We start from the raw sequence: 27,791 nt of genomic DNA, 5'->3' as shown, positions 1-27,791 counted from the left end.
AATAATCCAAAATGCTTCCAGGAAGCCAGTAGACGTGGCCATCACAAAGACTAAAACATTTTAATTTATTAACTTTACAGATGAGGCTTCCTACTCAGAAAGTAAATACAGGCTTGCTTCAACCACTAGGCTAAAGACCAGGGTTGTGTCCATTCTCTAAGTTTCTCCTAGGAAAGGCTTCCAAGGAACACGTCCTGCCAAGATCCATCAAAGGCAAAATTCAAAACCAGTTCACAGTGCACCAAACTGATACTGTACACGATGTCTCCCTTCCACTCCCCTCTCAGAGTCTTCGTGCCTTCCGAGGACGGCAGCCGTTGTGTGGAATTGGGGTATTGTCTGTGATGGAGATGACCTCCAAACCCCCCATGGTCAACCCCTTGATGGCAGACTGAAAGAGCAAGAGAGTGGACATTAGACCGCATGCTGCACCATTGCACAATCAGCACAGACTGGCAGAAAAGTGAAAGAGATTTTTGAGAAGGAAGTCTGGAACAGAGCAATCAACATCTCTTTGCAATAGACTTAACAATCAGGAAGCCCTGTTTGGTCCCAGATGGTCCATTCCTCCTGACTAGGGCAGGATTGTTTCTTACAATGTATTCTCCATGGATTTGCTACTCTAGTTTGAAGTGACGTAAGCAATTTGGCTTTCACTCAGTCCCTTACACAAAATTATTCTAGGATCTCACCAGGACGACATTTTTTTTTCTTTTTGCGATTAATGTTTGGGGTGACAAACCAGTAAATTCCCTGCAGCCCCTCTTGTCCTTCATATCAATTTCAGAAAAGCAGGTTAACAGGCATCATAATGCCATAGGCCTGAATAAAAAACCCTGCAGCCCTCAGAGAAAGAAACAAATAGATGAGGGCTCATGATGCCAGTGAAGAGGAATCTTAGGCACTCACCATACGCCCAGGGCCCAGACCTTTCACCACCACTCGCACATGGGACACGCCCTTCCCGCAGGCTTTCTGTGGGGAGAAAAGTGCTTTCAGTGATGAGGGGCAGGCAGGTCAAAAGGTATCTATCGCTGCTAGTACCAATCTCTCTGGATTAATCCCTTTCATCCACTATCACAAGCATCTTCAGACAGAAAGGAAGAGAGAATCAAGGATGGTTCCAGGGAGATAAACATGGAGATCATATGGACAAAGCCAGGGATTTGGGGAAGGATAGGAAATGCACGGCCAGGGACACATTCAACATAACATTATGTATGAAGAAGAAAGGAGAGCTGAGAAGGGAAGCTGTCTTGGGTCATGAGTTGAGGCAGCAGATGATGTGTCCTTTTAAGGCTGGTAGGTGACCAAATTAGGGAGGGCCTAAAAAAACGTCAAATCAACAAATCTTACCAGTTTCTCCTAATGTGGCACAGCACTGCCATCTAGTGGAGATCTCTAATCCTCCCTGAGGGTGCAGGTTAAAAATTGTCGGGAGGTATGTTTATACTTAAAATGATACAGCCCCAGAACTTCAGGGCTTGTCTACACTTAAAACACTGCAGCTGCACTGAAGCACTTCAATGAAGACACTATCTACACCAAAAGGAGGGCTTCTCCTGCTGGTGTCGGTACTCCACCTCCTCAGGATGTTAGGTTGATTTAACTGCATTGTTCAGGGGTGTGGATTTTTCACACTCTTCAGTGACGTAGTTTTACTGACAATTTCCTAGTGTAGACCAGGCCTGACAGGAGAAGTTCTTCCACTGGTGTAGGTAATCTACCTCCCTGAGAGGCAGAAACTGGATTGACGGAAGAATTCTTCTGACAACTAGCACCCATCTACATCGGGGGTTCAAACGGCATAGCTACATCTCTTTGGTGGGGATTTTTCACACTTGAGAACTATGCCAATGTAAATTCCCAGTATAGACCAGGCCTCAGGATACAGAGATAGAGGCTAATTTCTGACACTGGCTATTTGTGAGGGGTAACAATGCATCACTGCACCTGTATTCTAAGAATCCGTCCTTGATGCATGAGATTAGTGCTGGAAATGGTTCTTATTCATCTAAACCAATCACAACACATTGTTCTTCCCACAATGGGAAAGAAAATTCCAGAGGCTAAAGGGTTAACTAGAGTGAGTTCTATCCAGTTCAGAATGGGGATACTCTAGGTCAGTGTTTCCCAAACTTGGAACGCCGCTTGTGTAGGGAAAGCCCCTGGCGGGCCGGGCTGGTTTGTTTACCTGCTCCCACTGCGCAGGAGTGCTGCGCAGGTTCGGCCGATCATGGCTCCCACTGGACATGGTTCACTGCTCCAGGCCAACGGGAGCTGCTGGAAGTGACGCGGGCAGAGGGACGTACTGGTCATCGCTTCCTGCAGCTCCCATTGGCCTGGAGCAGCGAACCACAGCCAGTGAGAGCCGCGATCGGCCGAAACAAACCGGCCCGGCCCGCCAAGGGCTTTCCCTACACAAGCGGCATCCCAAGTTTGGGAAACACTGCTCTAGGTTTTCATTCTCACTGTGCCTCATTCTGCAGTGCTGGAGTCTAAGACACAGGTAGTCTCATCTTCCCCTACACATCATGCACAAACTTAGGTTCTTTTAGAAACACTTACACTAGACCCACAGGGCCAGATATTAAAGTCTGTGTGCAACTGGTAACAACACGTGCTCATATTCTCAAAGTCTGACCAAGCTCTTTTAGGAATGAAGGGTTGCCAGAATGGCTCAGGTCATTGGTGTGGTATTCTGCCTCCAACAGCAGCTTATAGCTGAGACTTCACCGGGCCAACTATGCAGTGCTGCTCATGGGATAATGCTAAACACAGCAGTTCCTTCCTGCCTCTCACACCTGCTCGGTTTGTGCCTAGATTTCATTTCCCCTTATTTGGCTTTTGAAAATAAATGGTCCATATTCCGATTGAGACCATCTGAGCAAAAGCTGCTCTCAAGTCAGGGCCACAACTCTGCACAAGGTAACAAAAATTTCTTACCCTTATAAGCTATAACTGAAACGGAAGCTCTGTCTCTCATAAAGCAGCTGCCATTTTACCAATGAGTGACACTGCTTATAACAGCATCGATATGTGGAAGGGGAGTCACAGCTGAGTAAACTGTTTCCATCTGGGCTTAACAGTCAAATGAAATGTGCTGCTTAACATTTAGACCCATGGTTTAAACTACGATGCTGTCCAAACTGGAGCCAAAAAAGGATATGAAGCAACTTTCATTTCTTCATTATAGGCCACTAAATCCACCACATGTATATTTAAAGCTCCCATTTCACATACAGTTTATCCAGGTTGAGAAGCTCACCATGCCCCCTCTCAAAGGAAACAATGTGGAAACGGAGTGTACTGCTCAGACACACAGGAACTGGCAGACTTTACTTCTCTCCTCCACCAGAAGACAGAAATGGGAGAAGGAAGCAGAACTTCAGAGCCCATCTGTTGGCAATCACTCCATTGCTAGCACTCCTCCTCTGAGCTCAGCAAGATTAGCCTCAACAAGCAGAGTGACCAGACCAGACTCACCGCTGCTGCTGCGATGCCTGCAGTCTGTGCTGCAATGGCAGTGGCCTTCTTGGCATTTCTGAATCCTTCTGTGCCACAGGACGTACGGGCAAATGGCAAGTTCTCAGAACTGATGACCTGGATGTGGGTGCTGGGGATAAGAAAAAGTGGGGTAAGAAGCCGTAAGAAAGTAATTCTCCCATCTTTTCTTGCTCTGATTATCTTCAAGGCCGTCCACAGGGCCCCCCCGCCGCCCCATACCTCAACACTACTGCACTTTAGGCCAGTGGTTCTCCAGGGGGTATATCAACTCATCTAGATATTTGCCTAGTTTTACAACAGGCTATATAAAAAGCAGTAGTGAAGTCAGTACAAATTAAAATTTTATACAGACAATGACTTGTTTATACTGGTCTATAGACTATACGCTGAAATGTAAGTACAATATTTATATTCTAATTGATTTATTTTATAATTATATGGTAAAAATGAGAAAGTCAGCAATTTTTCAGTAATAGTGTTTTGTGACACTTTTGTATTTTTATGCCTGAGTGTGAGAGCAAGTAGTTTTTAAGTAAGATGAAACTTGGGGGTACGCAAGACAAATCAGACTCCTGAAAAGGGTACAGTTGTCTGCAAAGGTTGAGAGCCACTGCTCTAGGCAATGGTAGAAAGCTCCTGGTTTGTCTTAAGGGTCATGCTAGAGTGGCAGAAGAGAGTACTGGGAGAGTACTGGCTTTTGAGGTAATATACTCCTGCTAGAAATTGTTCAGATGGGGTTTCACCTTTCCAGGCCCACTTTCCCACGGGTGAGTATGATTCACCACCTCTGCTTATTTTAAAAACATAGAGAACACCTTTTTTAAGCTTCAGAGTGCTTTACAGAATTATAAATTATGTCTCATTAGGGGTCACCACTGAAATGCAGCCACCTCTGGTGAACAACAGGGCAGCTGTTCAACAGCTATACACAGTGATGAGCTGCCAAAATCTTAACAACCGGTTCCCTCCTCACCCCACAAGGGGGTCATGGCCCGCCCCCACCCCCCGGGACTCCTGCCCCATCCAACCCCCTGCCTTCCTTGACACGCCCCCTCCGGGACCCCTGCCCCATCCACTCCCCTTCCCTGTCCCCTCACTGCCTCCCCCGCCCCCCCAACCCCTCCTCTCATTCCTGATGGCCCCTCGGGACCCCTGCCCCATCCAACCACCCCTTCTCCCTGTCCCCTGACCGCCCCTGGAACCCCTGCCCCTGACTGCCTCCCAGCACCCCATCCAACCCTCCCTCTTTCCTGACTGCTCCCCAGGGACCCCTGCCCCCATTCAATGCCCCTGTTCCCTGCCCTCTGACCACCCCTACCCCTATCCACCCCCCTCGAACTGCCCAGCCCTATCCAACCTCCTCCCCCGCACACTCCCTGCCCCCTTACTGCGCTGCCTGGAGGTGGCTGGCGGTGCTACAGCCGCGCTGCTCGGCTGGAGCTGGGCCATGCCGCCACCATGCAGCGCCTGAAGCACCAGGCCAGACTGAGCTCGCAGCCCCCCTGCTTCCCGCGAATCAGCTGTTCATGCGGGAAGCCTGGGAGGGCTGAGAAGCAAGCAGCAGCTTCATGCTCAGGCCCAGGGAGGCAGAGCGGAGGTGAGCTGGGGCAGGAAGAGGTTCCTCCCCTGCGCCGCCTCCTCCCCCCGGTTATCTGCTGCAGCACGGGCGCCTCCCCTCCCCCCCAGCTCACCTCCGCTCCGTCTCCACCTCCCTGAGCCTGAGCGCGAAGCCGCCACACCGCTTCTCTGCCCTCCCAGGCTTCCCGCGCAAACAGCTGATTCGCAGGATGCAGGGGGGAGGGAGAGAAGTGGGGCAGAGCATTCAGGGGAGGCGGCGGAGTGGAGGTGAGCTGGGGCCGAGGGGCGGGGAGCTGGAGCACCCACGGGGGTTGGCATCACTTTTGGATAATGTGCTCAGGGGGAGCGGCCGCTCTCCCTGCTCCCCCCTCCCCCTCCGCTACGCTCCTGGGTCACTTCAACTTACTGGTTGTTAAATGTAGAAGCCCTTTTAGAACCAGTTGTTCCACACAGGACAACCGGTTCTAAAAGGACTTCTAAATTTAACAGCCAGTTCCCGCGAACCAGTGCGAACCAGCTCCAGCTCACCACTGGCTGTACAGCAACATTGCAACAATGTAAGACAGGAAATGATAAGATTCCTGTATCCTGCTAAAACTGCCTGTGGAATTTAGGGGGGACAAGATGTAATTACACATACTGGAGTTTGGTCAAAACATGCGATCAACAGCCTTGCTCTTGTGAAAGGCACTATGAATGAATGGCCTTGGTCTTGCATTTCCCCTTACAGATGGCTGCTTCAGTACTGACTCATAACACTACTTCCCTGACTTTTCCATAGAGGCCTCCCATCTACCCAAGATCAGGGCCCAGTTGCTTAGCTTGTGTGTTCTCAGCATAAAGCGGTACTGCTGCAGGCCCTTTTACATGGGACCTGTACACCGAGAAGTTTGTGTCTTACTTGTTGTATGTAGCTTTGATGTGAGCTATTGGGATCTCTTCATATTTTTTTCCACCCCAAGTTAAGGAACTTCCTTGTCCTGGTACTGGGGGAAAAAGGCTGAAAAGTAAAATAAGAGGAATCAAATACTTGCAATATCACTAACACACAATGGTAATTTTTAATACAGTTTTGGAATTTGGGAAAAAAGTGGATCAAATGCTGCCAAACGAAGCTCAGAACTTCTTATATGAACTGTGTTTGTAATTGTTTCAAGTCACTTGTTTTCCTTACTTTCCTGAAAGATGCTTGAGGTGATTTACCCCCTGATGAGAGACAAATGAAGAGACTTTACACCACAGCTTGGTTTGGAGCCATACAGGATGCCTCACCTGAAGTCACTCTTGCTTTGGTTTGCTGTCACTTCAGGTGCAACACTTTCTGTATTCTCCATTTGTTCCTGCAACCTCTGGGAACCTGTGTGTATGCCACGATGCAAGGCAACATTGTAACCACTAGGTAAAAGAAGTGGGAGAAATAGATTAGGATTTCACAGCTACACAATAGTCTTTTACATTATCTTTTGCCACCCTCACATAAGACCTCCCATAGTATATTTTCGCACGGGAAACAACCACAGCTATTTGCTGACTGCAGGACTAACTCAAGCAGTCACCACCACCCTCAAGGTTCCACAGTCACCTTGAGGAATCAAATAGTAACCACCCCAGGAACATCACTTTTTCAAAGGGATGTTGTCAGGCCTCCACATTCGTTTTTTATCAAAACAAACAGTTGGGCAAAACTGAGGAGCGTTTTCACAATAAAAATAAACTCGGACAGCATGCTGGCAGTGCACAAGAAACAGAAATGGAAAGGGACTTGGCTAAGTTCACTGGCCAGGATCTAGGGAGGCGCAAAAGCAAACAAATACTGAAATCAGAGGGGTAGCCGTGTTAGTCTGGATCTGTAAAAGCAGCAAAGAGTCCTATGGCACCTTATAGACTACAGAAGTTTTGGAGCATGAGCTTTCGTGGGTGATGCATCCGACGAAGTGGGTATTCACCCACGAAAGCTGTTAGTCTATAAGGTGCCACAGGACTCTTTGCTGCTTTTACAAGTACTGAAATGAGCACTGAGGTATTTTGTATAATCCTTTTAGTAGCACAGAGGAGAGGATTTTAGGTGTCTGTCTAATTGCATTTGTATCTTGACAACATCCATTGTGAAGAGACACTTAACTGGGAGCAAGTTTGAAAATAAGACTGTTCATCAATAAAACAGTAGCCTTGCCCAATCATTTCCTGCCAAGCCTATGCGATACCCTAAGAGCCTGTACCTCAAGCCCTGGATTTCTCTATTGTGCCTAGATCCTGCACGAGGTCATCGGCTGACATGGAAACAGCAGCAACAACATCACAGTATGACCTTGTTACAGGTAGCGCTGGGAAGGAGGGCGCTTGTTAAACACATGTAGCTTTAATAATTTAGCTAGTTCTACCCTACACAATCTCTTCCTACCCAACAGAGCCCTTCCTGTGTGTATCAACCAGAGCTGCTGACTTCAGTAGCTACATAGGTTTCATTAGTTGGAGAGTGAACAGGTTTCTATTGCACCTCATGCTTTGTCTATACAAGGGTGAACTGAGCTGCAATGACAGGGCCAAAAGACTGTATATAGGAGCAGAAGATGAAGACTGTGTGATTGCACAGGTATCCCTGGGGAACAGAATCTTTATTACTGAGCACCATACCCAGCCAGAGGGAGACTAGCCTGAGTCTGCAGGGCTGATGGCAAAACAAATGTCTTTATTTGCGCTCTGAGCAATCCAGCTCTGGAACCAAGAAAGATGAGAACAGCAAACGAGCCCCACAGCGCCCGTTTAGCAGAGTCACTGCTTGGAGCAGAGACATTTTGAATCCACAATATAACCCAACGCGAAGTGCGGCTGCTGTCTGTAAACCATCCCCAGGGCGTCGTGGTTAGCTCAGAGCTGGAACCCCAACGCCCTGGCCACCTACTTCCCGCAGCTGCCAACACCCTGGCCACCCGCTGCCCCCTTCCCACCGTAATGCCCAATGCCCGGGCCGCTCATTCCCCACTTCCCCTCCGCAACTCCCAGGCTGCCCACTCCCCCCGCCCCCGCCACGCAATTCCCAAGGCCCCGGCCGCCGGTTCCGCCTCCCCCCCCCCGCAATTCCCAAGGCCCCGGCCGCCCGTTCCGCCTCCCCCCCCCCCCCGCAATTCCCAAAGCCCTGGACTCCCGTCCCTCCCCAACGTCGCTCGCAGAGCAGCGCCCTGGCCGCTCCCCGCATCTCCTCCAGTTACCCCAATCCGGCTCCTAAGAACCGCTGCCAGGCAACCACCAGCACCCGGGCCATGGCCCTTCCCCGCTGCCGTCCGACCCGCCCCAGAGCGAGGAGCCGCTGGCCCGACCCGCCGGGAGAGGGGAAAGGTCAGCGTCGTGCATTGTGGCCTATGGGAGGAAAGATGGCGGCGCCCGGATGGCTCGGTGGCGCGGTGCATTGTGGTCTCGGGGACAAATGATGGCGGCCCCCATGCAGCGGGCGTTGTACGGTGGCGCGGTGCGATGGCGGTGGGCGCTTGGCCCTCGTTGGGTGTCTGCCTCGGCCGCGCCCCGGTGGCGGCTCGCGGGTGCGCTGTGCCTGCAGAGGCCGCCTAGCATCACGCAGGCCCTGAGCCCGGAGCAGGAGGCGATGGCGCAGCTGGCGCACCAGGTAGCGGGCTTGGGGGGAGTGACCCTCCCGGGGCAGGGAGCAGGAAAACATTGGGGCTGGGGGTACGCAGGCAGCGGCGGTGCTGGATCCTGCGGTGCCTATCGGAGCCGCTCCTACCCCCGGGCAGCCCCCCGCACTGAAGCTGGTCCAGAGCCGTGGTGGCCACATGCTGTGTTTCCCCCACAGGAGATTGCTGGGTCCCCTTTTGCCAAGCTCCGGAGTATCAGAGCTGAGGAAAAGCAGCTTGTTGTGCCTCTGCGCTGTGACCCACCTGGAGCGGTCCCCCATCTAAAATGCAAATAGCTTATAAAGCACCAAGTTAAAACCCAGGCTAAAATGCCCTTTTGTAACTGTACCGGGGCAAGACGCAGGCTGTGCCCCAGGAGCTTATGTGCTTTGTTGCAGGAGTGGCTGGGTGGCGTTCCATGGGCTGTGATGTGCACCCTAGATGGTCAATCAGAGTGTCCCCTTCTTGCTTTAAGCACTAGCACTATGACTCTGCTTCCATGAGGAGTGTTCTGGTGTATGGATGTTGTGGGGAGTGGCAAACTAGGGGTGTCCTTTGAGTCATGACTCCATGCCCGCGCATGTGCTAGTGGGCGATGGGATCCCACAAGTGGTGGGGTGACTTGTTGGGAAGAGACCACTTCCTTCTGAGACAGTAATGACTCCAATGCCTGGCTGTAGTTCTAAAAGGTGATATCTGCTGGATGTCACATGGAGGCCATGTTACTGTGAAACCCTCAATTTTTGCATTTCCCGATTTATGTGCATTTAGATTCCAGACGATAATATTGTGCTAACATATTTTTTGTAGTGAGCATATAGCTGTATTTACATTGGGTTAGCATCTCCTTATGTCTTCAATATTGGATGTGTTCTCTGCACAGTGTAACTTTAACCTCCTGGGGTAGAGCTCATGCTCTGGGCAGAGAAGTTATTCTCCAGCACAAAGAAATCAACACAAGCCCTGTTTGTGGCAGTAAAAATTGCTTTATTCTCTCCGTGCGACCTAGGATAACAGCGCTGGTAACTGTGACCCATAGTGAGGCTCCTAATACTTGACAATTCTCTATGATGTCCTTTCCAGATAGAGGTGGAGAAAAGCAACTTTTCAGACTATGAGATCCGTCGCTTGGCAGAAGAGGAGCAGCTAAAGAAGAGGAAAGACAATACATATGATGACGAAGCGGACTCTGGGCAAGCTATTGTGTTGGCCCAAGACCTGGAGGATGCCTGGGAACAGAAATTTCAGCGGTTCAAAGCTGGCCCACGAATAACAGGTTCTGATCCAAGTTCTCTCAGCTGAGCAAGAGAGGGATGGGGCCTCTCTGGTCTATCTGAACATGATTGACTTTGGTACAGTGGAGGTGAGGCAGGGTGCTGAGCCCTCAGGAAGAGGGAGCTTCCATGGGACTCCCATGACCCCTTTAAGCTATTATAGGCTGAGTTATCTGGTCTGTGAAAGGAGCTGTGTTCTGTTCCTTTATCCCCTCTCAAAGGTTCTGTGAGAAAAGTATGGAGGCTGGTTATTCTGTCCTTATCAGAAAAACCATGACCAGACTGACTCCCAGTTGTAGTTCACAAGAGCACACAATACTAGTGTTGTAATTATGTAGGTGCTACATAAACGTTGACTCTTAGTTATTAGGCACTAAGTTGAACTAGAGACTTAAACTACTTGTTTTAAATGGTCTTTTTTAAAAGAAGAGCATCTCAAGTGCAATCCTGCTTTTGCTTTTATGAGACATGACTGAAAATCAATGGATTCCATCCAGATCCCCAGGTGACACCTATTCTGTTGTATATAGGTTCTTATACTTTGCTCAACACCATAGTATCTGAGTGCCTTCCAGTAGTGCATTAAGTAACATGACTAATGTCTATCATATGCTGTTTGTTCTCTCATCATCTCCCCAGCGGGCAAAGCATGTGTAGTGGAGTGTTTTGAGAACATAAGAACAGCCATTCTGGGTCAGAACAACGGTTGTTCTAACCCAGTATCCTGTCTTCTGACAGTGGCCAGTGCCAGATGCTTCAGAGGGAATGAACAGAACAGTGCAATTTTGAGTGTTCTATTCCCTTTTGGGTAGTCCCAGCCAATGGCAGCTAGAGGTTTAGGGATATCCGGAGCATTGCAGATAGCCATTGATGGACCTGTCCTCCATGGATTTATCTAATATTTTTTAACCCCATTATACTTTTGGCCTTCACAACATCTCATGGCAATGGGTTCCATAGGTTGACTGTGCATTGTGTGAAGAAGTGCTTCCTTTATTATTATTATTATTATCTTTTATTTTTTTAACCTGCTGCCTATTAATTTTTTTCCAGTCACCTTCTAGTCCTTGTGTTATGTGAAGGGGTAAATAACACTTCCTTATTCACTTTCCCTACACCATTCATGATTTTATAAACCTCTATCATATCCTCCCTTATCTATCTCTTTTCTAAGATGAACAGTCCGAGTCTTTAATTTCTGCTTGTATGGAAGCTACCATACCCCTAATCATTTTTGTTGCTCTTCTCTATACCATTTCCATTACTAATATCTCTTTTTTGAGGTGGGGTGACCAGAACTGAATGGAGTATTCAAGGTCTAGATGTACCATGGGTTTATATAGTCGCATTATGATATTTTCTGTTTTAGCTATCTCTTTAATGGTTCCTAACACACTGTTAACTTTTTTGACTGCCACTGCATATTGAGCAGATGTCTTGTTTTGGTAGTTTATTTTAAAATAAATATACCTTTTACTATGGGCCTATGTTAGAAAAGGCAATGTCAAAGAAATGTGCCTTGCACTTGGAGTGGAAAGTAGCGAGGTTTGTGATGTTGCTTATTTCTTGGGGGAGTTTATTCCACTCTCCCAAGAAATAAGAAGCATTTGTACCTAGAAGCATCACTTGGAATTGTTCTATGTGTCCTTGTTGTCAGGGTCTGAGCGAGAGGAAGGCTTGGGCTCTGACGAGCTAGGTACTGGATGACGCCATCCCGCTTGGAGACTGTCTCTAGAATCTGTTCTCTCTTGGCAGATGCTGATAAGCGCAATGACCGGACATCTTTGAACAGGAAGCTGGATCGGAACCTGATGCTTCTGGTCAAAGAGAAAGTTGGCAACCAAGAGTTGTGGCTCTTGCCTCAAGCAGAGTGGCAGGCTGGAGAGACGTTGCGAAGCACTGCAGAGAGAGCCTTGGCTACTCTCTCAGGTAAGTCATCTGCTGTGCAGCTGCTGCCACCCCTTCCTGTCCCTGTTTCTTTCTCTTGTGTATTATCTGCTCATACTAGCAGAGCCTTATTATACTCCATTAGGATTGGCTAGAGAAAGGACATGTAGCAGCAGAAGGTGAGTTGCACCCAATGGGGTCTCTGAGGAGAGTTGTGTCTGGGTAAAGTTGATGGGAAGCCCAGGGTATTGCCCATTTCAGGGGGAGTTGCTCTACGTTCCAGCTCAGCTGCTAGTGTACTGACTCCCTACAGGGGGCGCTAGGTGCCCAAGGCTATGTCTACTCTTACGGTGGCATGGAGAGTACAGGTACCACACATGCAGCTGCAGTGAAAGGGAGGCTTTGTCCACACTTATCGCTGCAATAAGTAGCTAGGCACCGCAGAGAGAGACTTTGGCAGCGGGGATGCAGAGGGACACTGCAGCTGTTACAAAATAGCAGCATAGACAGGGGAGGTGCTGCTTAGTATGTAGAGAGCCTGTGTAGGGTGTATACCTGGGGAGTTGAGGCATGGCTTTGGTGAGTAGTGTGCTACATGCCTGATCATCTACCCTGCCATTTATACCCCTGCCAGGTAGGTGTGTGTGTGTGTGTGCAGTGTCTGTACTCTGCACACCACCGTAAGTGTAGACATACCCTGAGAGTAAGACTTTGTTGTTGTTGGTAGCTCCAGCGAGCTGGCCCGATGATTTCTTCAATGTGGCTTTAGGGTCTGCAATGTTTCAGCCCCAGGGACAGGCTCCTGAATGGTATCTAGTGCTCTTGTGGGGGGAAAGGGCCTCTGTCTCCACCACACACAGCTCATTAGCAGCCTTTCTTGGCACGTAAAGCCTATCCTCAGCAAGGTTGCTTCTTGCTTCCCAGCAGGGGAGCACGGTGGAAGCAGCACAGTTAGCCTGACAAAGGTGCAGGGGGGCACTTTATGATTCCCCAGGATCACACTAACTCTGGCCAGTCCTTGCGAGGGGTTGTTGGGACTCTAAAAAGAGCCCTTAAGAGGGAGGTGTGGCATAGTGTGGACTTCTTGCTAGAAAGAGAGAACAGAATTGAACCAAAACTAAGCATGACGTGTCCTGTGCTGTTCCACTGTTACCCCTTGGATGCGGCAGCTGCTATCGTGTGACCTGATCTCTTGCTTTGTTTTCTTTCCCCCTCGGGATCCCTGGGACCTCACAGGAAATTGCATCCAGGCCAAATTCCTAGGGAATGCACCATGCGGGCTTTATAAGTACAAGTTCCCCAGGGCCCTCAGGACAGAGGGCAGTGTTGGGGCCAAAATATTCTTCTTCAAAGCCCTCCTCCAGAGTGGTGATCTGCTCCAAGCAGAGAGGAGAGAAGACTATGTGTGGGTCAGCAAGGGGGAGCTGGGGGATTACTTGAAACCGGACTACCTAAAGCAAGTCAACAGATTTTTGATGGACCAGTGAAAGACAGGGCTGTGCTCCAAGCAAATGGGGAGGACACAACAAAACAACTTCAAACAGGTGCACAATGCTTAGCATTGCCTCTGTGTACAGAGAGTGATGTTTGAACCTGAAGAAGGATCCAACCTTCCCCCTTGTTTTCTGTTCCTCTTCTCTAGGCCTGTATCAAATAAATATTAAAACCTCTGCTAAGTGAAGAATGTTGTGCTTATGTTGCATCCTCTAATGCCCCTAGGATTCTCCTTTTTCCCCTTTCCAGCTGTGCCATTCCCTAGGTCTGTGGTACCTCTCTTCACTGGATTCCTGTAGTAGCCTGAAGCTCAAATGGTCTCTCTGAAAAGCTGTACTCTTCCTTTAGCAGCTGTTCCTCAATAAGAGGAGCAGTGAGTGAGCTCCCTTTACTTGCTTAGGTGGGACGAGACACTGTTAGAGGAATAAGAAGGGGATTTACCAATTAGTTGTATTGGTAAAGACCTGGCAAAGGACCATGTTTAAAGTTCCCCACTTTTAAACTCAGTGTCCAAGCCTCTAAGTCCTTAATCTCCTTCTGGGTTATTGTGGCCCCTCTCGGGAGGAGGCGCACCTGTCAATGTGTGGGGGAATAGCAGCCATCTGCTTCTCTAAGGAATTCAGCTCTCATTGGCCTGGAACGTGGGAAAGCAGCATCTTCAGTAACACGCTGGTCCCTGTTCATGCAAATTGTACACACTGTTGAGCCCATCTATCCTCCTCTTTAACTTACTAGGGGGTCCTTTGACCTCTCCAGAGGCAGCCACTGTAATTTATCTAACGAATGAGAACTGTTCTAGGCCAGTGCTGTGTATTAATTTGTGGCATCTGTGCCTCAGCAGAAAGTGTGTCTGAGTGCCCGGCAGGATATGGTGGCTGACGACAAACTGTCCTCTCAGCAAAGTGGAGCAGCTGCGCTTTATGCTCTGAACCATGCCCCAGGAAATGTTCGTTCTGCAGCTGAGGACTTGGCTCCTCTTCTGTTTCTATCTGCATGGGAAATTCACAATGAAAGTCAAACTGCTTAAGTCACATGCAGCTGTTTCATCCCTGTCTGTGGCACTCCGAGTCCTTGTAAGGATGCGGCAGCAGGTGGTGTGTTTGCCACCTACCACACATAAAGACCATCATGTGGCTTTCCTGTCGCCATTCTGACGGCTTCTGTGAGGCCATTGCTACTCTATAGCGCAGAGGTTCTCAAACTGTGGTCCGTGGACCACCAGTAGTCCGCGAGCTCAATTCAGGTGGTCCGCGGATAGTTCCCTCTAAGGTATGCAGCTGGGTGGCCGCACACAAGAGAAGGAAGGGCCATCCACCTAATGAGTAGAGCTGCGCAGGCGTGGCTCCACTAATGAGGTGCCTGGACTCTGGAGAAGATGCACATGTAAAGTGAGGTGGTGGCCTTGGAATAAGGGGCAGTTGGGAGGGGGCAGTGGGGTGGGAAGAGGGGTGGGGGGAATTTGGGACGTGCAGGGCTATGGCAGCCAGAGAAAGAGGTGGCTTTTCCCAGCTCCAGAGCTGCAGCTGCTGGGGAGAGATGGCCCTCCTTCCCAGCCCCAGCTCAGGGGCTACCGGAGAGGGAGAGACCCTCCACTCCTCAGCCCCAGCTCCGGGTCTGCCGCAGCGGGGGAGAGAGGGCACATCCATTGCATTAGAAAGGTAAGACTACTGATATTAAAATATGAATTGTGTGCTTTTATTTGTAGAACAAAAAAAAATAGTTTATATCTATATCTATAGCGGTATTATCCACAGCTGTTTACAATAGTTAGCTAACGGTATAAAAAACATTTGGAAAGATGATTAAGTAGTGCACCAAGACTCTCAGCAATTTTCAAGTGCTCCGTGGAAAAAAAAAATTAGAGAACCACTGCTCTAGTGTGTGTGTGAAGCCTGACAGACTTAGAAGCAGAGAAAGCAGAGCTGCTGCTTACACTCTGCCCTTACCTAGTGCCCGAGTATCTTCTCCATCCTATCAGGAAGTTCAGCATTAGAGGTGCCACTTCACAGATTGGAGAAGGTATGGAGGGAACATGACTTATGCAAGGCCAGTCTCTGTCAACCTGGGTGTAGAAATCCCTGGCTCCCCATTCCTATGCACAGAATCGTTAGGCCAGAATTGCTAACCCTACTTGGCAGTGCCTCTGTTATTTACAGTCTGACTTCAGATTACAGGGTAGGGGTGTGATTTCTGAAGACTGTGTCCCATGCTTGCGGGGCTCTGCCCTACCTGATGGTCTGATTTCCAAAGGCATTTTCTAACTGAAAGCATGGCTGACTGTTGGGCTAGGTATGGATCTGGTGCTCGCTGCATTTTGTGGGGCAACAACCTTTTCAAGTGGCACAGGGAGAGAGGAAAGAGCAGTTCTGAATCATCTAGGGAGCGTCAGGGCTTCAGGGGACCAACTTGAGATTGCTATATGTATTTTGTCAACCCCTGGGGATCTGTCGAGCTGCAGGCCGCAAATTAAAGCTGTTAATCACCCCATAAGCAGTCAGAGATGCAGCCTTCTGTTTTCTAAAGCCGTGGAGTTTCGAAGCTGCAGGCTAGTAATAAATTATATTAAAAACCCCTCTCATCTTAGATTGCCCTGGGAGGCTCATGGACCATCGCAGAGAGACCAGGGAGAGGGAGAGCAGGCTGCAAAGAGAAACTAAATAAAAGCAGAGTATGTGCCTTGGGTGTCTGAGCTTAGTTTGCTGAGGTCTGGTGACTCCAGTTTCACTGAAAAGGGGAAAGGGTAGGACTTCAGCCCGCTGTGATGCTAAAAGCTGTCTGCAGCAGGAAGAGATGGGCACGTCTTTCCATCCATGCTAAGCACCTGCGTTCTCAGTCCCCTGCCTGTCAGGCACACCTCACAGTGGGGTGTTCCCGGTCTCCATGGCAACTGGAGGCAGACCAGATCTTTGTTCTCAGCCTCGGCTCAGAGCTGCCCCTCAGGAAGGACTGTTGGAGCTCTGCCTCCGCGCAGCTCGCTCCAGAGTTCCCTTTGCAGGGTTTCTGAAAGACTTTTAACTAAATGTCTCTCCCTTCGTTGGCTTTGAGGTTTGTCAGAACAAAAAGAATTCCATTTGGCTTTGAGGCAGATTTGAAGGACAGCAGCTCTCCCCAGGACCCAGCTCCTAGCTGGCAGGTGGGTGAGGTCCATGCCCAGGCAGGATGCATGGAAGCTGCCTTCCCTGAGGCCAGGCCAGAATCAGTGGCAAGTTTTTTTCAGCGCCCCCATATATGGGACTCCTATTCCCACAGCTTGCATTGCAAGCAGGAAAGTTTCATGGAACCGCCTGAATCCCCAGGGCAGGTGAGGTCTGTGCTGAGAAGGCTCCAAAGCATCCCCTCTTCCCACAAGTTGTTTTAGCTGCAAGGCCTCAGCTGCCAGGAAAGATGGCAGCTGCTGCGACTTTTCTGCTACCAATGAAGGTGTTTATCTTTAGCGGCTCCAGCTCACTCCTCATTCTGTGTGGTCAGGCCTCGCTCACTCTCGATTCAGCAGCAGGGAGCATGGGGTGAGGTGATTCAGATCCCCTTCCCTAGGAGATAGCCCTCCCTCCTTTCCCCTTCCTGCCTCTAGGGGTCCCACAGAACTTATATCCTCTTTGGGGGGCCCATTAACAAAGCAGTCACTGAGGCTATATACAAAGTAATACATCCCTCCCTCCTTCCAGTGAGAATATCTTCAAACTGCTTTATCTCAGCCAGTGTTCCCTTTGAAACCTCTCTGCTCCTCTAAGTTCCAGCATAGATTTCACATGAGGAAGAAGCCATTACTGCCTTTCCTGAGAGGTGGAAGACTCAGGCTGGGATTCTTTTGTGGGGAAAAAACATCAAGCCCCAAAAGCGTCGGGTGATTTTTTTGGATTTCCAAGTTTGGGCAAACCCTCCCTCTGTGACCTTAACGGTGGGTCTTTATCTGTGAGTGACCCACTTACAAAAATGGGTGCTTGAGATAATCAGGGAAGGCTATTCAATAGAGTTCATTCGTTGTCCAAGGATCAAGTTTATCCTTTCCCCAAAGTGAATTAATATAAATCAACAATAGTAACAGCAAGTCTCTTTGTAGAATCTAAAGGTGAAGGGGGCAGAAGTCCATTTCCTACACGTTAGAATGATAGAACCAGTTTCATGGAAAACATATTTTGGAAAAGGCATAAGATTCTTTGTTGTACAAAGAAACAATAGCACACAGCCCATTTTAGATCTTGGGTCTTCCATCATCCATGAGGAAATCAATATTCCATGCAGAAATACTGAAATCAGTCCTTGCAGCATTATCGCCTCCAAACTCCGCAATATGAAAATACACCTCCAGGAGATGTACTGAAGGTATGCACAGGGAGAGTCACCCAGGGATACTTTAGGTTCTGCTACCACAAGAAGCATTTTCAATACAAAGCAGTGCCCTTTTGGACTCAGCTTCTAAATGGATATATAGCCCAATGTTTCATCAACCTTCCTTTCAAGTGAAAGGGATACATATCAACCCTAGTCTGGATGACCTTCTTATGTTAGTAGTGTCTCCTGGGCCTTGTGTAAAAGCCTTCAGGCTTTGAGCGAACAGGTGGGAGGCCCAATTACAGCATGCTCAGAGCTCCAGTAACTAAGTCATCATCAAAGATTAGAAGATCTTTATTTCAGAAGGGAGACAGAAGAAGATAGGCGAGGTGTGCTAATGTTTGGTGAACTAAGATAAAATCTCACTCAACTCCTGGGCTAGCTAGTTTCATGTGGATACCCAGCACAATTCTTTCTCTGCTTCCGGATAGCAATTGCAGTAAATCAGTATGTAAAGATCTTCATCCAAATCCACTACTTAAATTCACCAAGAGACGCTTTCTTAATATTTTTACAGCTGTCTGGTGTTGAGTCCAGAGAAGCTGGTGATCAGTACAGATACCAGAACCCATGTAGGGGGCACATATCTGAACTCCTGTCTGACTTGTGGAAGTGAGGGGAAGAGCTGAGATCCAAGGAGGAGACATGGAGTATAACTTGGCACAGAAACAAGGGAATGGAACCTAGACCATCTTGCTGTTCGGTGTATCAGAGACCAGGCTGGAAGCCTGTTGATGGACCTATTTTAATTTTCTGAATGGACTTTGATGTAGAGGTACTACTATGTAAGAAAGAGACACTTGATAGCGGAAGCTGTGCTCCCCATATCTCAGAGGTGGACTTAAAAAGCTTCGTTTATATCTCCCTGCCCCGCTTAACCACTGAGAATTGTTCAGATACAATGTTTGGTAGAAAAGTGTTATGCAATAGGGTGACCCAGTAACCTTTAAGTTCCTTTTCAATCGGGTAAATAGAATCCTCTGTCTTCCCTAGGGATGGTTTTCTGCTTTGTTTGTCCCACTGTGAAGACTGTCTGACATGGAGGGAACCGAGAGGGAAAATTCACAATTTGTGCCCAGGTTTTTCTCTGGCTATTGCTCACTTGTTAGAGAAAGGGAAGAGGACGCTTCTTCCAGAAAACCCTGAGCTTCATGTCAAGGTTTTGCTGCAAATTGCTTGAGTGAAATAGCACTTTTAGAAAGAAATAATTTTTCAGCTTTGGCAGTTATCATTCTGGAGAGTCCTTTCCAAGGGACAGTCCTAAGCCCAGGCTCAACAAAGATAAGGTTGGCCTCCATTTGCCAGGGAGACCAAGAACACCCACTATGAAGACTTTCCAACATGGAAGATCCTAGAACTAAAATTCACAGGTGAGACAAATATTTTCCTTTTCCCCCTTGTACAAGTCCAGGAGCCAATGGTCTCTGCTGGTCAGAACATGAGCTCTCGAGTAGACCATGAAGAGCTCAGGGAGATGAGTACAGTTATTGAGAGATGCTTAAAGCACAATCTTTGGAGCCTGATTCTTTGGGAGTGTTGTGCTGGGGAAGGTCCTGCACTGACACCCCAGCCACCTGGTCTCCTCCTGTACTTAAATTCATAGAGCAGGAGAAAGTAAAACCTCCATCACAAACATGTCCTCAAGCTTGCCCAAATTGACCATTTCTAGGGGAAAGAAGGGAGACCAGTCTCCAGCGCTCATGCAGGCCTTAATCTCTCTGCTGACAATATTGACAAGGCTGCTGGTGGTGGCGATGGGTTAGGGCTGTAATCACACTTGAATTGGCTAATTTGGGAGACGGTACGCAGTGTGACAAGAGCTAATCCTTCACTCCTGGATTGGAGCGTGGTTCCATCCTGCTCCGCTGAGCTGAAAAGGATGAGATCTTGTTTATTACACTGGTGGAAACTAGGGTGACCAAACAGAAAGTGTGAAAAATTGCGACAGAGGGTGGGGGTAATAGGAGCCTATATAAGAAAAAGCCCCAAATATTGGGACTGTCCCTATAAAATCAGGACATCTGGTCACCCTAGTAGAAACAGCCCAGGCCATCTGGTCCTGTGCCCTCAGTTCTGAGTATCTCTCTGCTCTGATTTGTCCCTTCTTTCCTGGGAAAGGAAAGAGAAAACGAGGGTTGGCTCCCACTCAGCCCTATGGCCCCTCCTTCCCCAGTGTTCCCGTCAGCCAGGAACAGGACATGCCTTTGGATATGCAAAAAGTCATGGCAAGCAATCCTTCGCATTTTATTACATTAACCCTCCCATCCCAACGGGTTTGAAAACTGTCCAGGAGCGGGTCCATGACTGGTAGATTTTGGCCCCAGCCCCATGTTCCCCTGTCCCATCCCTGCATTTATAGCCCCAGCATTCCTGTGGTGTGAAATGCCAGTAGGGAACATGTATGGTGTAGGCAGGGTCTACAAGCCTCTTGTCGGCATCTTGGCTGGGCCTCAACTGTTTTGGTTTTTGGTATGTTTAATGATGCTATATAAGGTCTCCTGTGCACTCTGTTTTCCTTGCTGGAACAAAAGGTGGAGAGAGAGGGCTCTAGACTTCCTGGTAGTTTCTTTCTCGCTCAGTTTAAAGCACTCTGAATCTTATTTGTGTTGGAAGTTCTGCACCATCAGAAGCATGAGGAACTTTGCACGGGAATTTCTCTGACAGCTCACAGCATTTCTGAGCTCTGCCTGTTTCTTCCATAAACTGTTGCATGCAGTCTGCAAAAGGAGCAGGCCGCATGTGCTGAGTAAAGCAAATTTCACTCCATGCAGCCAGGTGGCACAGTTGGCTAAGGGTTTAAAAGCCTGATTTAGGTCACCAGTGGCAAGCATTTACCTGGTCTCTCTGGTGTCTAGCAGATATTTTCTCCCACAGTATGAAACCATCCATATAACCTGACATGCCTCACTGGCTGTGCAGGACAGGTCTTGGACCAGCAGGGGTTGCTGTAGGTCTATATTGAGGAGGATCCACAGGGATAGGAGGGAGAGTCAGGACATGCATAGCGGGGTGAGGTATTAGCAGAGAGGAACTGACTTAGAAATCTCTTCAATGGCTGGTGATGGGACACTAGATGGAGAGGGCTCTGAGTTACTACAGAGAATTATTTCCCAGGTGTCTGGCTGGTGGGTCTTGCCCACATGCTCAGGGTCTAACTCACTGGCATATTTGAAGTAGGAAAATAATTTTCCCCTGGGTCAGATTGGCAGAGACCCTGGCAGATTTTTACCTTCCTCTACAGCGTGGGGCAGGGGTCACTTGCAGATTTAAACTAGTGTAAATTGTGGAGTCTCTATAACTTGAAGTCTTTAAATCATGATTTGAAGACTTCAGTAACTCAGCCAGGGGTTAGGGATGTATTACAGGGGTGGGTGAGGTTCTGTGGCCTGCAATGTATAGGAGGTCAGACTAGATCAGGGGTGGGCAATAATTTTCGCAAGGGGGCCACTCCACGAATTTTGATAAGTCGTCATGGGCCACACATTTCTACTATATTAATGGAGGGGGTGCGTATTCTGGGAGGGAGTTGGGTGCAGGAGGGAGCTCCGGGCTGGTGCAGACTGTTGGTGTACAGGAGGGGGTTCTGACCTGGGGAGAGGGTTGGGGTACGGGAGGGGCTGTGAGGTGGAGGCTCTGGCCAGGAGGCGCTTACCACAGGCAGCCCCCAGCCGGCAGCACAGCAGGGCTCAGGCAGGCTGCCTGCATGCCATGGCTCCATGCCGCTTCCAGAAGCGGCTGCGGCCGGCTGCTGCTGACATGTCTCTGCATGTCCCTTGTGGGGGGCGGGGCAGCGGGTCTCCATGCGCTGCCTGCGCTTGCAAGCACCACCCCTGCAGTTCCCATTGGCTAGTTTCCAGCCAATGGGAGCTGTGAGGATGGTGCTGGGGGTGGAGGTAGTGCGTGGAGCCACCTCCCCCCACCAGGGGGGCACAGAGATATGCCAGCAGTAGCTGGCCACTTCTAGGAGTGGTGTGGGGCCATGGCAGGCAGGCAACCTGCATGAGCACCCAACTGTGCCACGGGACTTTTAGCAGCCCAGAGATCGTGAAGGGGCAGCCGAAGAGCCTGGCGGGCCGGACAGAAATGTTAGACGGGCCGGATCTGGCCTGCAGGCCATATTTTGGCCACCCCTTGACTAGATGATCACGATGGTCCCTTCTGACCTTAAAGTCTATTAGTCTATATCTTCAAGTCATAAGAGAAACAAACACACTGAAAGTATCAAGGTCAGTGGGAGGCAATTGGAGCAGGAGGTTTCAGGGCAGGAGGATGTTTTGGATATGACTCTCCTGAGAGAGACATTTTTCTCTTTAAGAACTTGCAATGGTCTAGTCATTACTTAGTCCTGCCTTGAGTGCAGGGGACTGGTCTAGATGACCTATTGAGGTCCCTTCCAGCCCTACGCTTCTATGATTCTATCTATAAAGCTCCACAGTGGAAAACTGACTCCAGGTGGAGCCCAGCTCAGCTGGGTTTCCTGTGCCACCCAGAAGTATCTTGTAAGACAGGTACAAAAGGATAGTTAATGAAATTAAAAGGGGGCAAATTCCAAACAGATACAAGGAAAGACTTTTTTTCACACCGTGTGTGGTTAGACTGGAACTCCTTGCCCCAGGGAGCCATTTACAGCAGGAACTTAGCAAGATTCTAAAAGGGACTAAACTCTTATATAGATAATAAGAATAGCCAGAGTTGTTATGATTGACAACACATTTTGGAAGGGCTGTTAAACCTCATGCTTGTTGGCTTAAGCCCATCTCTAACTATTATCCCACATCTGCCCACTTCAGGGTTCTTACACCTTCCTATGAAGCATCCAGTACTGGCCACTGCCAGAGCCAGAATACAGGACTGGCTGGATTTCGGGTGTGATCCAGTCTGGCTGTTCCTACGTATCTGTCAGTAGCATCGGTGGTATTCCCACGATTGTGTGTGTGCGTGGCCTTGTAGCTCAGTGTACTCCCTGCCTGCCTTCTGCTCTCTCTCATTTATCAAAGTAATTACACACATTACATTTATCCTTTCAGGTTTTACCCTCCCAAATGTTATTCCTGAGCATTAAACCTGTGGGGGAAGTGAATTACCAGGGAAAGTAACTAGATATAATCCAAGTTTAATGGGCACATAGAAAAGCAAACCAGCTGGGGTAGGGTGGCTCAGGCAGCGTCCTGCATTTGCAGGCAAATAGGAATTTATCTTGATGTGTGTGTATATATCCAGCTTAGTGATCTGTGAGCTCTTCATAATTGGTTTGGTGCCCTGTCAGCAGTGCTCACTCGGCAGAGCTTTCCCCCGTCTCTGGTTAATATAATGGGTCACAAATCCCATTCGCTTTTGAATTCTGAGTAATCCTTTTGTTAATGTTGCCTATTGCTGTTTTGAAAGCGTTGGGGGAAATCTGAGCCATGTGCTAATCGTGAAATCTGCGTCTGCACATTTGTAAGCCGCTGACCTGCCCTGGGCCGTTCTTCTGAATGACCAACGTATCCCATTAGCGCCCGACACCAGTGTGCCGTTCTGGAAAACAAATTGTTTTGCGATCCTTGGAATTAGCAACTTGAGAATGTTGGAGGAGCTTAGGAAAGCGATGGGGTGTGTTCAGGAGCAGACAGCCAACCGCTAAGGAGAGGTGCTGGTAAACCAATGGCCTGCTCTTGCAGACCCCAGTATCATGCAAGGGCTGCTGTGCTTCAGGGAGCAGTGTGAGTGACTCTCCCTCTCTGAGTCAGGGCCAACTCCAGTGCTTCACTTGTGCTAGAGGCTCTGTGTTGCATGAAGCAGCATGGATGACTGTAGAGGATGCTCTCCTTTCTGACTGAGCAGACTCTAGCACTGTGCTAAAAAGGGCTTGCTTCAGGGCGTGGTACTGGTGGTCCTTTTGAATCCGTTCTGACCCCGTGCCGAGTAAGGGGCCATGTGCTGGGGGAAACGATGTTAGTGACTCAGTAGTTGGTGCTGTCCTCTCCGAGTCAATGCGGATCCCAACCCCCTGGCATGGTGCTGGGCTGCAGGGACTTTAGAAACCTCCTAGTAGTGACCACTCCCCCAGGCTGCCTGCCTTTCTACCCCCTTGATTTCACTGACCTGGAAACAGGGTTCTTGTGGCTTCTGAGTCCATCTGCTGGTGACTGCTCTTTCCCACTGGCCTCCTAACCTCCTGGGTGTAGGGGAATCCCAGCTGGCTGTAGTGGGGCTGATGGAGGTGCCATTCACTTTAAACGAGGGTGAATAAGCAGATGAGTTAAGAGGCGCCTAAGGAGAAATCAGCCCATGTTAATGCAAATGGTCCTAGTGGGGAGAGAGGGAGGGGAAACCGAACTGTTCTTCAGTCTCCTGAGCCGCCCACCTGGGCTTCTGGGGGAGATCCCGAACCCACCTGCACTCATCCAAGCGACTTGCTGGTTGCCTTGCTCAGTGGGACAAGGGAGGAAAGTTCTTGGTGTGCTTTTCCGGGTTCTGTGACTGTGCTTCCTGGCCCAGCCCAACACCCTGCAGCCTAGATATGTGCCCGTCCTACCATGTTAGATAGGACAGTCGAGGGCCATTGCAGAGACAAAGCTAGCTGATTACAGCTTGTTACGGGGCTGGCCTCTTTCTCCAGATCTGCCCCTCCCCTCCCCCATTGGCATTGCAACCCACTGATTGAGAAACACTGTATGGAGGGGTGGAGGTGGGCTCAGCAGGGTGTATCTTTACCATGCTCAGTCATCGTGTTCCTTGAATTGACCCACGGTGATCTGGGCTGCTGCTTACCTAAGAAACACCTTCCCTCCTCTCATAGCCATGGCCCAGAGGGAGAGAAGAAGCTCCTGCCAGAGCTTGCACTGGGGCTCTGAGACTGGGAAGCTGTGGTCCATGCTCTCTGGCTCAGATCTAATTTAAAAGGCAAATTTGGCTTCCTGTTCTAGCAGACGTTTGTTGACAGTGGTATGTAGGCCAACACCTTACTGTGCCACTAGGTGGCAGGCTCTGTCTGGGAAATCCCATCAGCTGCTCCCACACTGAGTTTTTCTTTAAGCTCTCCCAGGGCGTCAGCTCCATCAGTGGTAGCAGCAAGTAGCCTGGACCAGCTGCCAGTGGGTATTACCACCCCGTGGTCCAACCCTGCTCAGAGCACGGGAGGCTTGTGCCAGAATGGCCCTGGGGAGGCTGGTGCAGAGGGAGTGGTGTAGCAGCTGGCCGCTCTGCCAAGCTGCCTGTGGCTCAGAAGGCCCGAGTGGCTCTATCCCTTGGGCACAGCAAGGAGAGGAAAGTGTGGCCAGGGGAGGGTCAGGTTGTGGGGCCAGGGAGGGCGCGTCTGAGAATGGAAGGGGCGGAGAGGTAAGAGTGTGTGGTTGTGTGTGTATGGAGGCTGCACATGTTCATGGTGAAGTATGTGTGTGTGTGGACATAGCGAGTGTGGTGACTGGTGGTTTTGCTAGAGGCAGACACAAGCCGTGAGACTGTCGGGCTCAAATTTCCGATGGGCCAAGTGGTAGATGTTTCCTCTGGCGAAGGTAGCAAATAGCTTCCCTCTAGCACTGTGTGAATTTGTCCCTGTGTTGTGGATGGGGTCGGAGTGCCTTCAGTTACAGAGCTGTGAGGAGATGGAAGGACTCTATTCTAGGACCGAGAGGCTGGGTTGAGGACTCCAGCCCCAGGTCAAAGTAGATCTAAGGCAGGGTCAAAGTAGCTCTAAGCTCGCAGGCTGGATCCGGCCTGTCTAACATTTCTGTCCGGCCTCCTCTGCCCCCTTGTGATCTCCAAGTCCGGGCTGCTTAAAGTCCCCCAGTGCAGCGGGGCACTCAGCCAGGCTGCCTGCCTGCTGTGGCTCCATGTCGCTCCCGGAAGCAGCCAGCTGCTGCTGGCACATCTCTGCATGCCCCTGGCAGGGGGAGGTAGCTCCACGTGCTGCCCCCGCCCCTAGCACCATTCTCACAGCTCCCATGGGCCGGAAACCAGCCAATGGGAGCTGCAGGGGCGGTGCTTGTGAATGCAGGCAGCGCACGGAGAGGTGCTGCTCCCCTCCCCACAAGGGGCATGCAGAGACGTGCCAGCAGCATCTGGCCACAGCCGCTTCCGGGAGTGGCGGGGGGCCACGGCATGCAGATAGCCTGCCTGAACCCTGCTGAGCTGCTGGCTAGGAGCCACCTGTGGTAAGCACCTCCCACCCAGAGCCTGCACCTCACAGCCCCTCCTGCACCTCAACTTCCTCCCAGACCCTGCACCCCCAGCCCCAGCCCGGAGCCCTCTCCTGCACCAAACTCCCTCCCAGAGCCCACATCTCTCACCCTCTCCTGCACCCCAACATTCTGCACCAGCCTGGAGCTGCCTCCTGCACCCAAACTGCCTCCCAGATCCTGCACCCCCCCCATTAATATAGTAGAAATGGGTGGCCCATGACAACTTACCAAAGGTAATAAAAAGGTAGTAATTGGAGATATACCAATCTCCTAGAACTGGAAGGGACCTTGAAAGGTCATCAAGTCCAGCCCCCTGCCTTCACTAGCAGGACCAATTTTTGCCCCAGATCCTTAAGTGGCCTCCTCAAGGACTGAACTCACAACCCTGGGTTTAGCAGGCCAATGCTCAAACCACTGAGCTATCCCTCATGGAGTGGCCCCCCTGTGAAAATTATTGCTCACCCTTGCTCTAAACCATTTACAATGCTGCTTTGACCCCCTAATGCTCTCCCCCACCTCTCAGCATCCCTAGCAGAATTCATGAGCGTGGCAGGAACCAGCTCCACCTGCATCTCAGAGCACTGAAATCTCTCGAGGGTCAGGAGCCCTGGGCAGTGTGAGTCCCTTACACAAGGGGTAGGGTCACCTGGTAGCACAAGCCTGGGCCATGCCCAGGGCTAACCCTCCAGCAGGCCAAGCTCTCTGCATGTTTGTGTCTCTTCCCAAGGCAGGTGGGAGTTGTCCCAGACCTGCACCCCTACAGCTCTGCTGCTGCCCCTCACTCCTGGCCTACAGCACCCCCAGCTATTCCAGGCTTGGGTTCTGCCTACACTGATCTGCCAAGACACCTCAATCCATTTCTGGGTCCCCCCACCACACACCTCAGCGCTGCAGAAACTTTACTGTCCTAGTCCTGGCTTCTCTCCCGTTCTCCCTAGAGCTCTGCCAATGCGCCTCCACTCCAACCTGCCATTCCCCTTGCTCCTCCACTCCTAGGCACCCACCCACAGCTCTGCCCATGCACCCCAAACACCCCCCTGCTATTCTAGTCCTACCCTGGGCTGCATCCAGCTCTGCTTGTGCTTTGAGGCATCCTCTTTAATGATGGCTGCTGCCTTCCTTAGCAGAGCCAGGACACAGGCCAAGCTGTCTGTCCATCACTGTCAGAACTTGTGTCCAGCAGGGCTTGTGCTGCTTCCAGTTAGTATCTCCTATCATGCCAGGTGGCCCCAGGCTGTCACTCTGCCCCCTGCCCTCATCAGAGCATGCAGAGAACTTCCCCTGGGGGTGGGGTGTCTCTCCCCAATGGAAGCATGTCAATCAGAGCCCAAACAGCTGAATCTGGCAGAGAGTGTGAAAAACTCTCCAGCAGCTCCATAAATTATCAGGCTGTAAAGCCCCTCCCCCTCCCTCTCCTCCTGGGCTTGATGTGCCCTGCAGCATGTTCCAGATGGCCAGGAGGGGCGTAGGAGGTACCATCTCTGGCACTGACCCGTGGGCTGCATCAGCCCTGCTGTGAGCTTATGGCTACAACTAGATTGGAGGAGTGATGCCCCTGGAGCATTTAGCAACGTTTCCATCTGTGCCCAGTGCAAGCAGCGTTTGCTTCCAAGGTCTGCCCTAGGGCAGGGGAGAGAGGACCCTCCAGAAAGAGACTCTGGATGCAGAATATTGGAGGGTGGGGGCAGCCTGTGGGTCAGGAGTGAGGTGCATCAGCTGAGTCCTGGATGTATTTGTGCCACTGATCTCTAAGTTCCCATGATTTATCCTAGAGATTCCCAGGGCGTCTGTAGCAGGAAAGTTCTGGGTTCAAAGGTGAGAGCAGCTGGCAGAGCTGCTGGAGCAGGACTGGGGAAGGAGGCTCAAGAACAGGCTGCCCTCCCGCCCCCCTGTCAGTGTCCACTCCGATAGAAGCGGATTGCAGAGTGAAG

The 27,791-nt window shown here is 50.2% G+C and overlaps 2 protein-coding genes across 4 annotated transcripts; one reads left to right on the top strand and one right to left on the bottom strand.

The window, feature by feature from the left end:
* Positions 1–31: 31 nt before the first annotated feature.
* Positions 32–8,451, bottom strand: MRPS11 (mitochondrial ribosomal protein S11). 2 transcript variants are annotated; one of them, XM_044980584.1, is made up of 6 exons: positions 8,295–8,451; positions 6,358–6,480; positions 5,987–6,085; positions 3,487–3,616; positions 910–975; positions 32–391 (listed from the first exon to the last, which is right to left on the bottom strand). In XM_044980584.1, exons 1-6 carry the CDS (start codon positions 8,345–8,347, stop codon positions 284–286), a joined length of 579 nt encoding a protein of 192 aa, XP_044836519.1. In that variant the 5' UTR covers positions 8,348–8,451; the 3' UTR covers positions 32–283. The 2 variants fall into 2 exon arrangements, with proteins under 2 accessions (XP_044836519.1, XP_044836520.1); XM_044980585.1 differs by lacking the exon at positions 8,295–8,451 and adding an exon at positions 7,207–7,253.
* MRPL46 (mitochondrial ribosomal protein L46) lies at positions 7,446–13,553 on the top strand. 2 transcript variants are annotated; one of them, XM_044980583.1, is made up of 4 exons: positions 7,446–7,678; positions 9,795–9,987; positions 11,741–11,914; positions 13,109–13,553. In XM_044980583.1, the coding sequence occupies exons 1-4, from the start codon at positions 7,586–7,588 to the stop codon at positions 13,357–13,359; spliced, it is 711 nt and encodes a 236-aa protein (XP_044836518.1). In that variant the 5' UTR covers positions 7,446–7,585; the 3' UTR covers positions 13,360–13,553. The 2 variants fall into 2 exon arrangements, with proteins under 2 accessions (XP_044836518.1, XP_044836517.1); XM_044980582.1 differs by lacking the exon at positions 7,446–7,678 and adding an exon at positions 8,432–8,704.
* Positions 13,554–27,791: the final 14,238 nt, after the last annotated feature.

Source organism: Mauremys mutica, chromosome 11 (genome assembly GCF_020497125.1).
Source record: "Mauremys mutica isolate MM-2020 ecotype Southern chromosome 11, ASM2049712v1, whole genome shotgun sequence".
Classification (NCBI taxonomy): domain Eukaryota; kingdom Metazoa; phylum Chordata; order Testudines; family Geoemydidae; genus Mauremys; species Mauremys mutica.
This window is presented reverse-complemented; position numbering and strand designations above follow the sequence as displayed.